The 13521-nt window shown below is 43.5% G+C and overlaps 1 protein-coding gene across 1 annotated transcript in view; it reads right to left on the bottom strand.

Moving 5' to 3' along the window:
* Positions 1-13521, bottom strand: part of LOC115458840 (sodium-driven chloride bicarbonate exchanger-like) — a 241773-nt gene that overhangs the window by 30659 nt on the left and 197593 nt on the right. Inside the window, exons 9-10 of the mRNA XM_030188666.1 lie at positions 12241-12328; positions 4120-4266 (exon numbers count right to left, since the gene is read on the bottom strand). Of these exons, the coding sequence (XP_030044526.1) occupies positions 4120-4266; positions 12241-12328 (235 nt within the window). The remainder of the gene's footprint in view (positions 1-4119; positions 4267-12240; positions 12329-13521) is intronic.

Here is a 13521-nt window from a genome sequence, read left to right as displayed (position 1 = left end):
GTGCCAGGACAGCCCCGAATCCAACCTGTGATGCATTAGTCTGCATGATGAAGGGCCAGCTGAAGTCCAGACTGACTAGCACTGGCTCTGAGCAAATATCCTACTTCAGGGTTTGAAAGGCAACATCCAACTCTTCGACCAGTGTATCTTTTTTGGAGCCTTCTTCTGCAAAAGACAGGTTAGTGGTTCTGCTTTCCAGCAAACCCTAGAATAAACCAGCAGTAATAACCAATGAGCCCGAGGAAGGTTTGTACTTGTTTCTTCGTCTGAGGTATGGGCAGTTGGGTGATTGTCTCTAACTTCCGGATCTGGAGTCTCATGTGTTTTTTCCCAACTGAGTACCCCAGGGACTGGACTTCTTGTCCTCCCAAGAAGCTCTTTTTAGGATTTGCTGTCAATCCAGTAGTTCATAGGCTATCCAGTACTGCCTCTATCTAGATGATATATGTCCTCCGATCCTCACTATAAATGTTGATGTAGTCTAAGTACGCAGCCAGTAACTGCCATGCGGTTTAAGGAGGTGGTCCATGAGGTGGTGGAAGGTAGCTGAAACTCTGTGAAGGCCAAACGGTAACATTGTGAACTGATAATTGCCAAAATTAATGTGTGGTAACTGCAAAACCTCTGTGTTAACTGTTGGGGGCATATTCTCATATAGTTAATGAAGAGGAACTGTCTTTTTACTAAGGTGTGCTAATGGACTTAGTGTCCGCTAACAATTAGTGGGCCTCTTTTACAAAGCAGCAGTAAACCCACCACTCGCTAAAAAGGAAGTACCGCCGGGCTACCACAGCAGGTGGTACTTCCCACTCCCAGCATGCCGTCAAATTTTTGAAGCGCCAGATATGACGGCATGCTGGGGGTGGAAAGTACCACCAGGCTGCTGTGGTAGCCTGGCGGTACTTCCTTTTTAGTGAGTGGTAAATTTGTGTTGGGCTTACTGCCGCTTTGTAAGAGGGGCCCACTAATTGTTAGCGTGCACTGTCTGTTAGCACACACAAAAATGTATTTATTTTTGTAGCACTGGTGTGTACCCAGCGATAATTGGTTACCACCAGGTTAGCGCAAGAGCCCTTACCGCCACCTCAATGGGTGGCGGTAAGGGCTCCCCCCCAAAAAAAACAAAATGGCTTCACTTGTCGCATGACCATTTCTTTAAAAAAAATATTATATATATATATATATATATATATACCTTTTGTTCACTGCGGTAAAAGGGGGCCTCAGCGTGCATCAAAAACATGCACCAATGCCAGCACAGGCCCCCTTTTGCTGCAGCTTGGTAAAAGGTGCCCAGCATGTGCTAAATACTAAGACACCCATTATATTCCTTTGGGCATCTTATCATTTAACACGTGCTAATTGTTAGCACGCTTTAGTAAACAGATTCCTAACTGCATTGCAGATATGATGCAGTTAATGCCACCAGAATAGATGTAGCAAATAAGAAGCTAACACACGTTAAGTACCTCCATGTTAACTATAAGGAGCATTTCCAACCTATTCCTTGCAAATTTTCCACCAGATTCTACATTGGTTGTCCCAAGTTGCGCACCAGAATTTGCATGCGGATCTTGGGGATTCACATGCATATTGTTTATTTTGCCTTGCTGATTTTGTGCTGAAACTTCCTGGCCCTCTCTCCCCGGTCCACCTCGGCGCCCCCCCCCCAAAAAAAAAATTGCAGAGCTGGCTATAGCCGGGGGGGGGGGGGGGCAATGCATTACTCTCTCCAGGAAATAACTATTAAATGACCCCAGGTTCCAATCTAATTCATGTTTAATGTGGGATAAAATGCCATAAATAAGTAAATAAATATAAACTTTTAATGTTGAGCACCTGATTCTCAAGGTGAACATATTCCAAACACTATAATGAAAATAAAATGAGTTTTTTTCTACCTTTGTTGTCTGGTGACTGTTTTTCTGCTCATGCTGGCCCAGTATCTGATTCTGCTGCTATCTGTCCTCTTAACTCCGTTTCCAGGGCTTCCTTTCCATTTATTTCTTTCCTCCTTTCTTCTTCATTTCTGGTCCTCAGCTTCTGCCTATTTTCTCCATCCATTTGCAGTTATTCTCCTCTCTTCCTTTTCCCTCTTCTCATCTCATTTCTCACTCTTCCCTCCCCTCCACCCATATCCAGCATTTCTTCTCTCTCCCTGCCCTCCATCCACCCACCCATATCCAGCAGCCCTGCTCTCCCCTGCCCTCCATCCACCCACCCATGTCCAGCAATCCTCCTCTCCCCTGCCCTCCATGCACCCATGTCCAGCAACCCTCCTCTCCCCTCCATGCACCCATGTCCAGCAACCCTCCTCTCCCCTCCATCCACCAATGTCCAGCGACCCTCCTCTCCCCCCTGCCCTCCATCCACCCATGTCCAGAAACCCTCCTCTTCCCTGCCCTCCATCCACCCACCCATGTCCAGCAACCATCCTCTCCCCTCCATGCACCCATGTCCAGCAACCCTCCTCTCCCCTCCATCCACCAATTTCCAGCGACCCTCCTCTCCCCCCTGCCCTCCATCTACCCATGTCCAGCAACCCTCCTCTCCCCCCTGCCCTCCATCCACCCATATCCAGAAACCCTCCTCTTCCCTGCCCTCCATCCACCCACCCATGTCCAGCAACCATCCTCTCCCCTCCATGCACCTATGACAAGCAACCCTCCTTTCCCCTCCATCTACCAATGTCCAGCGACCCTCCTCTCCCCCCTGCCCTCCATCCACCCATGTCCAGCAACCCTCCGATTCCCTGCCCTCCATCCACCCACCCATGTCCAGCAACCATCCTCTCCCCTCCATCCACCTATGTCCAGCAACCCTCCTCTCCCCTGCCCTCCATCCACCCACCCATGTCGAGCAATCCTCATCTCCCCCTGCCCTCCTCTCCGCCATCTTCCAGCCCTCTCCGCTCCCCTGGTCGTCCATCTTCCGTCTGTCCTCTGCTCCCCGATAGTAGCCCTGCTGGTTTCCTTTCTGTGCTGCCGCCGCCGCCCTGCCTTTAAAAAATGTATTTTCCCTCGAGGCGGCCAGCGTTGAAGTGAAGGCAGCAGGCTCAGCTCAGTTCCTGCCTTCGTTCCGTTCCTTCGCATCATGGCTCCACCCTTGCCTGACGTATTTCCTGTTTGCGCAAGGGTGGAGCCATGATGCGAAGGAATGGAACGAAGGCAGGAACTGAGCTGAGCCTGCTGCCTTCGCTTCAACCCTGGCTGCCTTGAGGGAAAATACATTTTTTAAAGTCAGGGCGGCAGCGGCAGCGCAGAAAGGAAACCAGCAGGGCTACTATCGGGGAGCAGAGGGCGGACGGAAGATGGATTAGCGGGGCGGGGGAGCGGAGGCGAGCCGGCTCGCACGGGCCAACAACCGGCTCGCAAGATGCCAGAAAATTTAACAAAGGGCTCTTGCGAGCAGGTGCGAGCCGGCTCCAGCACACCACTGGCTTTATTTAAAGAACTGTGTTGAATGTTCTTCCTTATTGCTGGGTTGATTGAAGTTTTAATTTAATTTGTTTCCCATTGTACCTGGTGCCTAGTAGAAACTGTGTCTGTCTTTAAGAGAGGGGTTGCTTTCTGGAGACTTCAGTATCTCTATGAAGAACACACTTTCCCCAAAAATCTATAAAAGTCGCTAAAAGTTGCACATGCTAATTTGGGCACGCACCCAATTTGCATGCACAATTTAATTGAATAATGAACCAATTAGCACCGATAATTGAACACGCAATATCGGCTCTAACCACCCTGTCTAAACCAGGCAGTGGAGGGGCACTCCAGGGGTGGGGTAAGGGAAGAGCCAGCATTTATGTGGACATGGCTATATTCATTTCATTTATTAGCTCTTATATCTCACATTTTCCAAATAGAATTTGGTTCAATGTGGCTTATATTAAACATGGTCTTACATGGAACGTCCTTTAACAGAACTTGTTCTACCCAAAATTACGTTAAACATGATTTTACAATTGCCACCTTCTAATACAAGTCTGGGTTTTCCTAAAAATTAGACATTAGGAAATTAGAATAAGAATGAACATGATTATGCTCAGAAGTTCAATGCTGGTACCTGCATAGTTAAGCAGTCAGATAGGACCACACAAAAGACTGTTTTAATGGTACTTGCCTGAGATGGGACATTTTTGGGAGGTTCTATTCGAATTGATGGATCCCATTCGCCAGGTGGCAGAACAGTGACCTGATCGAGGAATTCATCTATTCCAGAAACCAAATCATTCCGATCTTTAGCTTTATATGCAACATCATGGAATACCTTTACGAAAAAAAATAAAAGTTATATGCTTCAGATTCAAATATCTTTCAAACATACAAATAAGTTTAAATTAGTTATTATTTTTATTGCGTACAGAGTAGCAATTCAGGATTTTTGTTTCTTCCTCATCTCTTCTGTTGAAAAAAGAGAAAAAGTACTGCATGTAATATAAATGGTTTCAACAAAAGGTGCTATTTTTAGAAATTTTATAGAAGAAGAAAATTACACATAATCATATTATCGTGGAGAAATAAGTTGTTCTTCATTTCTTTCTCTATGTGAATTGTTTTTATTTATTACTTTTTGAAAAATATAAGCAATCAAACCATAATACTTGTACAGAAAAGAGGTATGATAGAGAAACTATTTAACAATATACAAAGTTCTAAAAAAAAGAAAATAAAAGAAGAAAAATGAAACTGAGTCGTCAAAATAGGGGGGAGAAGCTGATATATACTTAAAGAAAAAGACAACAAAACCAGAAAAAAGGGGGTCAAGTAAATGAATATCACTTACTCAGTATATTCCCATACAATTTATCTACCCATTCACAGTAACAGGCATTATAACATTCTTGCCTGCTGATATTGGAGCTGCCAAAAAAGCTGTTAAATGTGCCAGTAAAAAAAAAAATATTAGGTCAATATTCAATTATTTAACTGGCCAGAATTGCTCATGGCTGGTTAAATCACATCATTGGATCTAACTGGTCATTTTCAGCAGCATTTAACCAGGTTAGTGCTGCCAAAAAGGTCCGGTTGGCACAGTTAATGCCACTAAAAAGGTCTGGTTAGTGCCTATCTCAAAACCGGCTTTTGGGGGGTGTTTCTTTCACCTTGCTTTTTAACCATGCCTGCTGCCGTTTGGCCTTCCTTCTTCCTTTTTTATTACATGGAATATATCTGGCCTGGGTTTCCAGAATGGTATTTTTGAATAATTTTCATGCCTCTTGTAACGTTTTGACCTTTTCAGCTGCTACTAGTCTTCCCGATTCTTAAAGATAAAGGGGCCCTTTTACTAAACTGCATAAGCATCTATGTGCGCCCAACGCTCGCCAAAATGGAGTTACCGCCCATGTACCGTGTGGCTCTTGCGGTAATTTCATTTTTGGTGTGCATCCGATATGCGTGTCCCAAAAAACTTTTTTATTTTCGGACATGCATATTGGACGCACATTAAATGCCATTTGCCACGCGTAGGTCATTACCACCCAGTTACCGCGTGAGACTTTACCGCTAGGTCAATGGCTGGCGGTAAGGTCTCAGACCCAAAATGGACATGTGGCAATTTTCATTTTGTTGCACGTCCATTTTTGGCAAAAATTTTAAAAAGGCGTTTTTTGCAGGTGCACTGAAAAATGATTCTGCATGCTCCCAAGACATGCGCCTACACTACCGCAGGCCATTTTTTCAGTGCACCTTAGTAAAAGGACCCAAAAGCTTCTTTTTTTCAGTTTTCATGCCCTCAAGTGTGAAACTAGAGCCATGTGGCCTAACTCTACTTTGCCTCCTGACAAAGGTCATGACCATGTCCTGTCACAATATATATGTGTAACAGGAAACAGAATGGTTTGTGATCCTTCGCAGAAATTATAAAACCCTTTCCAACATGAGTCAATTTCTGTGGTATAAATCTGTTTTCAAAGATGTGCATGCTAAAGGCATGTATTATGTATGTGAGTCTGTGTGTTTTTATGATTTCTCTTTTGATTATGAACAGTCAGTAATGTCCACAAAATAACAGAATGTGCTGCCTGCAATAGCTCTCAGAAAAGGGTTTAGACTTCATCTTGACCTATTTTTGTGCTTGCTGTCACATTCTCTCTTTACCATAAAAAGCAACAAAGCATTCTAAAAACCACCATTAGCAGTAATCCTCTCCAACAATAAGAAGTCTTTTTTTTTCATAGCACAATGTAGTTTCACTAAGAAAAAACAAAAAACAGTGAGCATTGATGTTCTTGCCTGGCATTCTACAGTAGGAAATCACAAATGTTTCATTTTTCTTACAACTTTTTTCCAGATATGAATATAAAGTACAGTAAATTATGGAAAGGAGGGGGTGGATTTGATATACTGCCTTTCTGTGGTACAATCAAAGTGTTTTGCATATTATATACAGGTACTTTTTCAGTCCCTAGTGAGCTCACAATCTAAGATTTTATACCTAGGGCAATGGAGGTTTAAGGGGTTCTTTTACTAAGGTGTGCTGAAAACTGGCCTACAGTAGTGTAGGCATGGGTTTTGGGCGTGTGCAGACCCATTTTTCAGCGCGCTGGTAAAAAAAAAGCCTTATTAAATTTTTGGCAAAAATGGATGTGCGGCAAAATAAATATTGGTGCGTTTGGGGTCTGAGACCTTACCGCCAGCCATTGATTTAGCGGTAAGATCTCATGCATTAACCAGGTGGTAATGACCTATGCGCGTAGCCACTTGACGCTTGTAGCTGACATACATCAGAAAATAAAATTTATTTTTTGGACGTGCATAAAAAATGAAATTACCGCAAAGGCTATGCGATAGCCAGGCGGTAATTCCAAATTGGCATGCGTTCTGTGCATGTAGGCGCCTATGTGACTTAGTGAAAGGGCCCCTAAGTGATTTGTCCAGAGTCCCAGTGATCTGCAGTGGGAACTGAACCTGATTCCTCTGGTTCTCAGCCCACTGCACAAACCATTAGGCTACTCCTCCACTCAGGAGCCAGTCTGATGGCTCACTGGTGGCACCATACCAACTAATGCAGAGAATCTGAGTTCAATTCACAGGTCAGGTTCTCCACACTTTGAGGCAGCTTGGGATTCTGTATGCACAGCCCCTTAGGGAGGAAGCCTCAATCCGCACACAACAGGTATTACAGGTGTAGAGATCCAGTGAAGCCTTGACACATGTCCCTGTAGTCAATGGCCTGGGTGAGTTGCAAGGCAAATATAAAATGGTTGGGAAAATCTCAGAGTAATTCCAGACAAAGGGCCATAGCAGTAGATCATAGCACCAGTTACATTCAAGCCCAAAAGAGCAGGAAAAAAATTTGCCAAAAAAATGGTTAATGGCTTGGAGAAAAGACGGCTGAGGTGAGATATGATAGAGGTCTAGATATGATAGAGGTCTATAAAATAATGAGTAGAGTGGAACGGGTAGACATAAATTGCTTGTTTACTCCTTCTAAAAATACTAAGACTAGGGGGCACGCGAATTTCTTCACTCAACATGTAATTAAACTCTGGAATTTGTTGCCAGAGAATGTGGTAAAAACAGTTAGCATAGTGGGGTTTTAAAAAGGTTTGGATAGCTTCCTAAAAAGAAAAGTCCATAAGCATTTATTAAGACAGACTTGGGGAAAATCCACTGCGTATTTCTAGGATAAGCAGTATAAAATATATTGTACTGTTTTGGGATCTTGCTTGGTACTTGTAACCTGGATTGTCCACTGTTAGAAATAAAATGCTGGGTTGACAGACATTCTGTCTGTCCCATTAAGGCAATGCTTCTGTTCTTATGTTATGCGTCATCAATAAACTATGCCATTTCCACCTATTCTTTACTGCTACTGAACTCTGCCTCTTCCTGTCTCTGAACCAAGCCAACGTCTACCTGGATCAAGTATGACAGAATGCTTGGATTTTATTTTTTTAGATCCACTGTGAAATCCACATGCATTTCTCAGTGGATCAGGTGACAATTCAAGAATTTAACTCACAGAAAGACTCATTGCAACAGATCAATGTAATATTCTGAATCTGAGAATCTGTTTGAAATCTAATGTAAATCTACTGATAGCATGGCTCCATACTATGAAGCCAATATGCTAATTTCAGATGTTTTTTGGGGGTTTTTTTTGCAAATAAGCATAGTAGCAAATTTTCACACAATGTTATGTGTTTTCATGGTTGGGAATTTCATGTATTCCCAGCCATGTAAATGCATGTAAAAATTAGCAAGTTTTCCCCCTTAGATGGCTGACATTAGATAAAGTGAGCACACAACTTCAATGATAAATCCCTAGTGATCCTGTGGTTTTATGGGGTGGTCACCCCCTCCCAGTCATGGTATCTGTTTTAGCTTGAGACCCTACATTTATCAAAATGCACCCTTCCCCCATCACAAGCCCTACCTCTTTGGTATCCCTGACCTTTTATTTGCAAAATTAGCAAGCAGGCTCTATCCTCTCAAGCTTAGTAAAAAGTATGTCATGGTCAGTAGGGGGCGGAAGTGATCTCTATTTGCTCTTGTCCATAAGCACTATTTTCAAAATAGTGTTAGCTGATCCCTTTACCTCTTTTGACCTGCACATGAAGGGCCAATAAGTATAAGGGGTCACATGGAGGGGCATAACTGAACAGGGACGACCATCTCTAAGGGCGTCCATCTCTAACGGCATCCCAGCGAAGGGGCGGGGAACCCGTATTATCAAGACAAGATGGACGTTCATCCTTTGTTTCGATAATACAGTTGGGGACGCCCAGATCTCAAATGTTTAGATGGTCAACATTAGAGATGGGCGACCTCGGTTTTCGCCAATAATGGAAACCAAGGACATCCATCTCAAAAACAAGCAAATCCAAGGCATTTGGTTGTGGGAGGAGCCAGCATTCATAGTGCACTGGTCCCCCTCACATGCCAGGACACCAACCGGGCACCCTAGGGGGACCTGCAGTGGAATTTACAAATTGCTCCCAGCTACATAGCTCCCTTACCTTGGGTGCTGAGCCCCCCAAACCCCCCCAAAACCCACTCCCCACACCTGTACACCACTACCATAGCCCTAAGGGGTGAAGGGGGGCACCAACATGTGGGTACAGTGGGTTTCGGGTGGGGCTCACATTTACCACCACAAGTGTAACAGGTGGGGGAGGATGGGCCTGGGTCTGCCTGCCTGAAGTGCACTGCACCCACTAAAAACTACTCCAGGGACCTGCATACTGCTGTGATGGAGCTGGGTATGATATTTGAGGCTGGCATAGAGGCTGGAAAAAAATGTTTAAAATAATTTTTTTTGGGTGGGAGAGGGTTACTTACCACTGGGGGAGTAAGGGGAGGTCATCCCCGATTCCCTCCGGTGGTCATCTGGTCAATTCAGGCACCTTTTTGAGGCTTGGTCGTGAAAAAAAAGGGACCAAGTAAAGTCGACCAAATGCTCATCAGGGAGACACCCTTCTTTTTTTCATTATCGGCTGAGGACGTCCATCTCTTAACCACGCCCCGTCCCACTTTCGGTACACTGTCAACACACCCCCGTGAACTTTGGTTGTCCCCGAAATGGAAAACAGTTGAGGATGCCCAAAATCGGCTTTCGATTATGCCGATTTGGGCGACCCTGGGAGAAGGACGCCCATCTTCCAATTTGTGTCGAAAGATGGGCGCCCTTCTCTTTCGAAAATAAGCCTGTTAGTGTCAATTTCCAAAATGGCACTGGTGATGTAGGAGCGAATAGGAAATGCTCCTGCCACCTGCTGACCATGACAAGTTTGGTGCAAACTTTGGGAAGAGAGGATAATAGGCAAGGATCCTAGGAGAAAGAGAGGGAGGGAGGATGGGGGCAGGGGGACAGCAGACAGGGGAAGAGTGGGGGAATCCAGGACTGAGGAGAGAAAGGGAAGTGGGAAAAGAAGGAGGAACAGGAAAAAGAAAGTATTGATTTTCTCTCTCTCTCTCTCTCTCTTTCTTATGCATACCTAATGCTAATCACCTTCTTTTTCATCACCACCCACATCTATTGCATCTCTCAAATACATATATACTTATTTGCTTTTTCATACATACCACTTATCTTCTATTCTCTCTCTCTAATGTACCTTCCCTTCTTTTGATTCTAACCCCCTCCCTCTCACCTGTCAATTCTCACCCGTTTACCTTCCCTGCAAGAAGAAGGACGCCAGTGCCACAAGCATGCCACAGGGTCCCAATCCCAAATTTCAGTTTGAACCCCATAAAACACTCTACAACAGCACAGGACAAATAAGTCCATTCCCTTTAGTAGAAGAGGAAAAAGAAGCTGAAGGCACCACTGCTTCCCTTCTCCTCATATTAGTTGATCAGCATGGTGGGGCAAAGTGCATACCAGCGTCTGCCAGTCCAGCCAGCTGTTACTGCTGGGCTCCACCCAATTCTGTAAGAGACTGCTCTATTCCATAGCAAGTGTCAGAATTGGCAGAAGGCCTGCCTACATTATTGTATGAAAGGATATAATACTGAATCAGGCTTTATATTTATTTGAAAGTGCTGCACAATGAAAAAGTATATAGAGAAATGTTCAGGGTGGTTCTTTCCTGAAAGTTTTTCACAGGCAAAATACATCACATTGAATAACAATAATGAACTCCAAAAACAGTGGCTTTACATTCACCCCACTGTAGTAACTTATAAAACCAGGGGCCCACTTCTGCGTAAGGTATTAGAAATCTGTTTTTAGATCTCAATATGTTGTGCAAGATTTACAGTCTCATGAGGTCATCATAAAGTGATGAGTTAGTTACAGTTGTATTTTTACTACCAAGCCAAATCTAGTTATTACATCATCAAGTAATAATAAGCTGCAACATACAATCAAATTCAGTACTGTCACGCAATTATCATAACACAGTAGTAAAATAAAATCACTAAAAGATAAAGGGGCTCTTTTACCAAACTGTGATAAAACGTGGAATTAGTGTGTCCCAGGTCATTCCTGCATGCTGGAGGCCATTTTTACCACAAGGGTAATGGAGGAGATTCTATATATGGTGCCTAAAAAATTCACCTAAGCATATTCTATAAGGTTTAGGCACAGTATATAGAATATGCTTAGTTGATATCCCTGCACCTAAAATTACGTGCGTCCATTTACACCAACAAAAACATGGCGTAAATCCCAGTGTGTAGATTTAGACGCACTGGGCCATATTCTATAACTACAAGTGTAAATTTTAGACTGCCCACAAAATGCCCATTTCCCCACCCATAACCCTGCCCCTTTTTGCCTGCATGCATTAGAAGTTATATACACACAAACCAGGACTTGTAGCCACCAACTCAAAGAGAGTGCTTGAAACAGTTCACACCAGTATAATATAATAGAAATATTTTATGTATGTAGAGTACCCTCAGATAGTTACCACTATTACTGCAGTCAATAATGCTGCTACAAGGTGGCATAGCACTGAAGTGCTATGCCACCTTGTAGCAGCATTATTGACTGCAGTAATAGTGGTAACTATCTGAGGGTACTCTACATACATAAAATATTTCTATTATATTATACTGGTGTGAACTGTTTCAAGCACTCTCTTTGAGTTGGTGGCTACAAGTCCTGGTTTGTGTGTATATGTCATTGAATGTTGCCAGAGATACTGATATTGTGGATTCGTTTTCTGCATTAGAAGTTAGGCACACTGCATTACAGAATATGCTTAGCGACTTGTACGTGTAAATTCGAAATACTGCCAATTAGTGCTGTTAAGAACATTGATTGGCTCATTAAAACAATTAATTTATGTGTGTTGTTATACAATATGCTTGGATTTCAGCATGAAATCTGGGGGGAAATGGGTAATTTTTCAATTTTCATTATTAATGGCCACATGCTAAGTTTTCCAGTAGTGTGTGGCCACTAGCACATGAGCCACTACTGCCACCTATTTTGTAGGCAGTAAGGGCTCGCACGCTATCCATGCGCTAAGTGGTTAGCATGCAGCAATTTAGCTGCGCTAACCAATTAACGCAAAACATGCCCACTCTCCACCCTCGGACCTGCCCCCAGTGCTAAAAAATATTTTTTATTTTTTAGTTTGCGGGTAGTACGCACTGAACCCCAAATTATCGCGGAGGCCTTAGCGCGCCCCACTCTAACGTATTTTTTGCTACAGTAAACAAGCATTAGTACTTACCACAGTTAAGTAAAAAGGACCCCAAATATTGTTACCCTTTTTAAACATCAAATATTTTCAAATATCAAAATAAAATAAGCAAGTAACTTCAGACATATTCAAGTAATAAATACCTCATCTGTCATTAGTGTTCCAATTGATCTGCCAATCTCATGGTACTGTTGACCCTTTCCTAGTGGTCCCAGGAGTACAAATAAAAATCTGGAAACAAAAGAAGAAAACACTCTGGATATAATTGTGCAAAAACAATTGAGATGTGAGAACAAAGAGAATGCACTGAAATTTTGATGCTTACATTTTCAACATACACAACTTACAAAAACACTCAAAACGTATGATTATCCACTTTATAATAGATGTTTTTTCATGCAAATTTTTAAATATCCATTATTTACTTATTGAAGCTTGGTATTTTGCTATATCATTAAAGCCTCAAAACTAGTTAGTATTTTAATGGACCCTTTTAATAAAATACATTAAGATCTAGGCATTAAGCCCAGATTTTCCACAGCAGAATTTAGGGCGTTTTAGTTTTGTTTGTTTTTTTCAATTTGTTTGGTTTTGGGTTTTTTTTTTTTGGAAGGTTAAGCAGTAAAAAAAAAAAACCTTAAATGGCTGCAGGGGGTGGATGTATGAGTGATACTTGGACAGCTACTCCGGCTCTCAGGAACTAAGGCCAGTGCCAGGCGGATTTTGTGTTATATATCCGGTAATCCAGTTTAGGACAGGCTGGAAAGGGCTTCAATGGCAACTTTAGTAGCTGGAACCGAGGACAGTGCTGGGAAGACTTCTATGGTCTGGGTCGCACAAATGACAAGATGATTTGGATCAGTAGCGTAGCCAAGGGTGGGCTTGGGTGGGCCCAGGCCCACCCACTTTGGGTACAGGCCCACCCAGTAGCAGCATACCTATGATGTGGCTGGCAGGGATCTCCAAGCCCCACCAGCTGAAAACATCCAACAAGTGGCCCTCCTGCATACCTTGTAAGTAGCAGATCTTCGCCTGCAGTGAGCAGTGACATACATACTGCTCACACCGGCCCCACAGCTTTCCCTCTGATGTATTTCTGCCTAGGCGGAAGCAGGAAGCTGCATCAGAGGGAAGGGTGTGGGGCCAACATGAGCAGTGTGTGTTAGTTGCTGCTCGCTGCTGGTGAAAATCTGCTATTTAAAAGGTATGCGGGGGAGGGGGGATGTTTGAGAGACCACATGGCATGCAGGCATGAGAAGGAGAGACCAAATCACCTGTGGGACGGGGCGAGGTTCTTTTGCCCACCCATCTTGGGCCCAGGCTCACCCAAAATTGGGTGTCTGGCTACGCCCCTGATTTGGATAGGCTGGAGTGAGCTTTGACGGCAACTCCAGTAGGTGGAACATAAGGGCAGTGTCGGGTGA

The sequence above is a fragment of the Microcaecilia unicolor genome, unplaced genomic scaffold (assembly GCF_901765095.1).
Source record: "Microcaecilia unicolor unplaced genomic scaffold, aMicUni1.1, whole genome shotgun sequence".
Lineage (NCBI taxonomy): Eukaryota > Metazoa > Chordata > Amphibia > Gymnophiona > Siphonopidae > Microcaecilia > Microcaecilia unicolor.
This window is presented reverse-complemented; position numbering and strand designations above follow the sequence as displayed.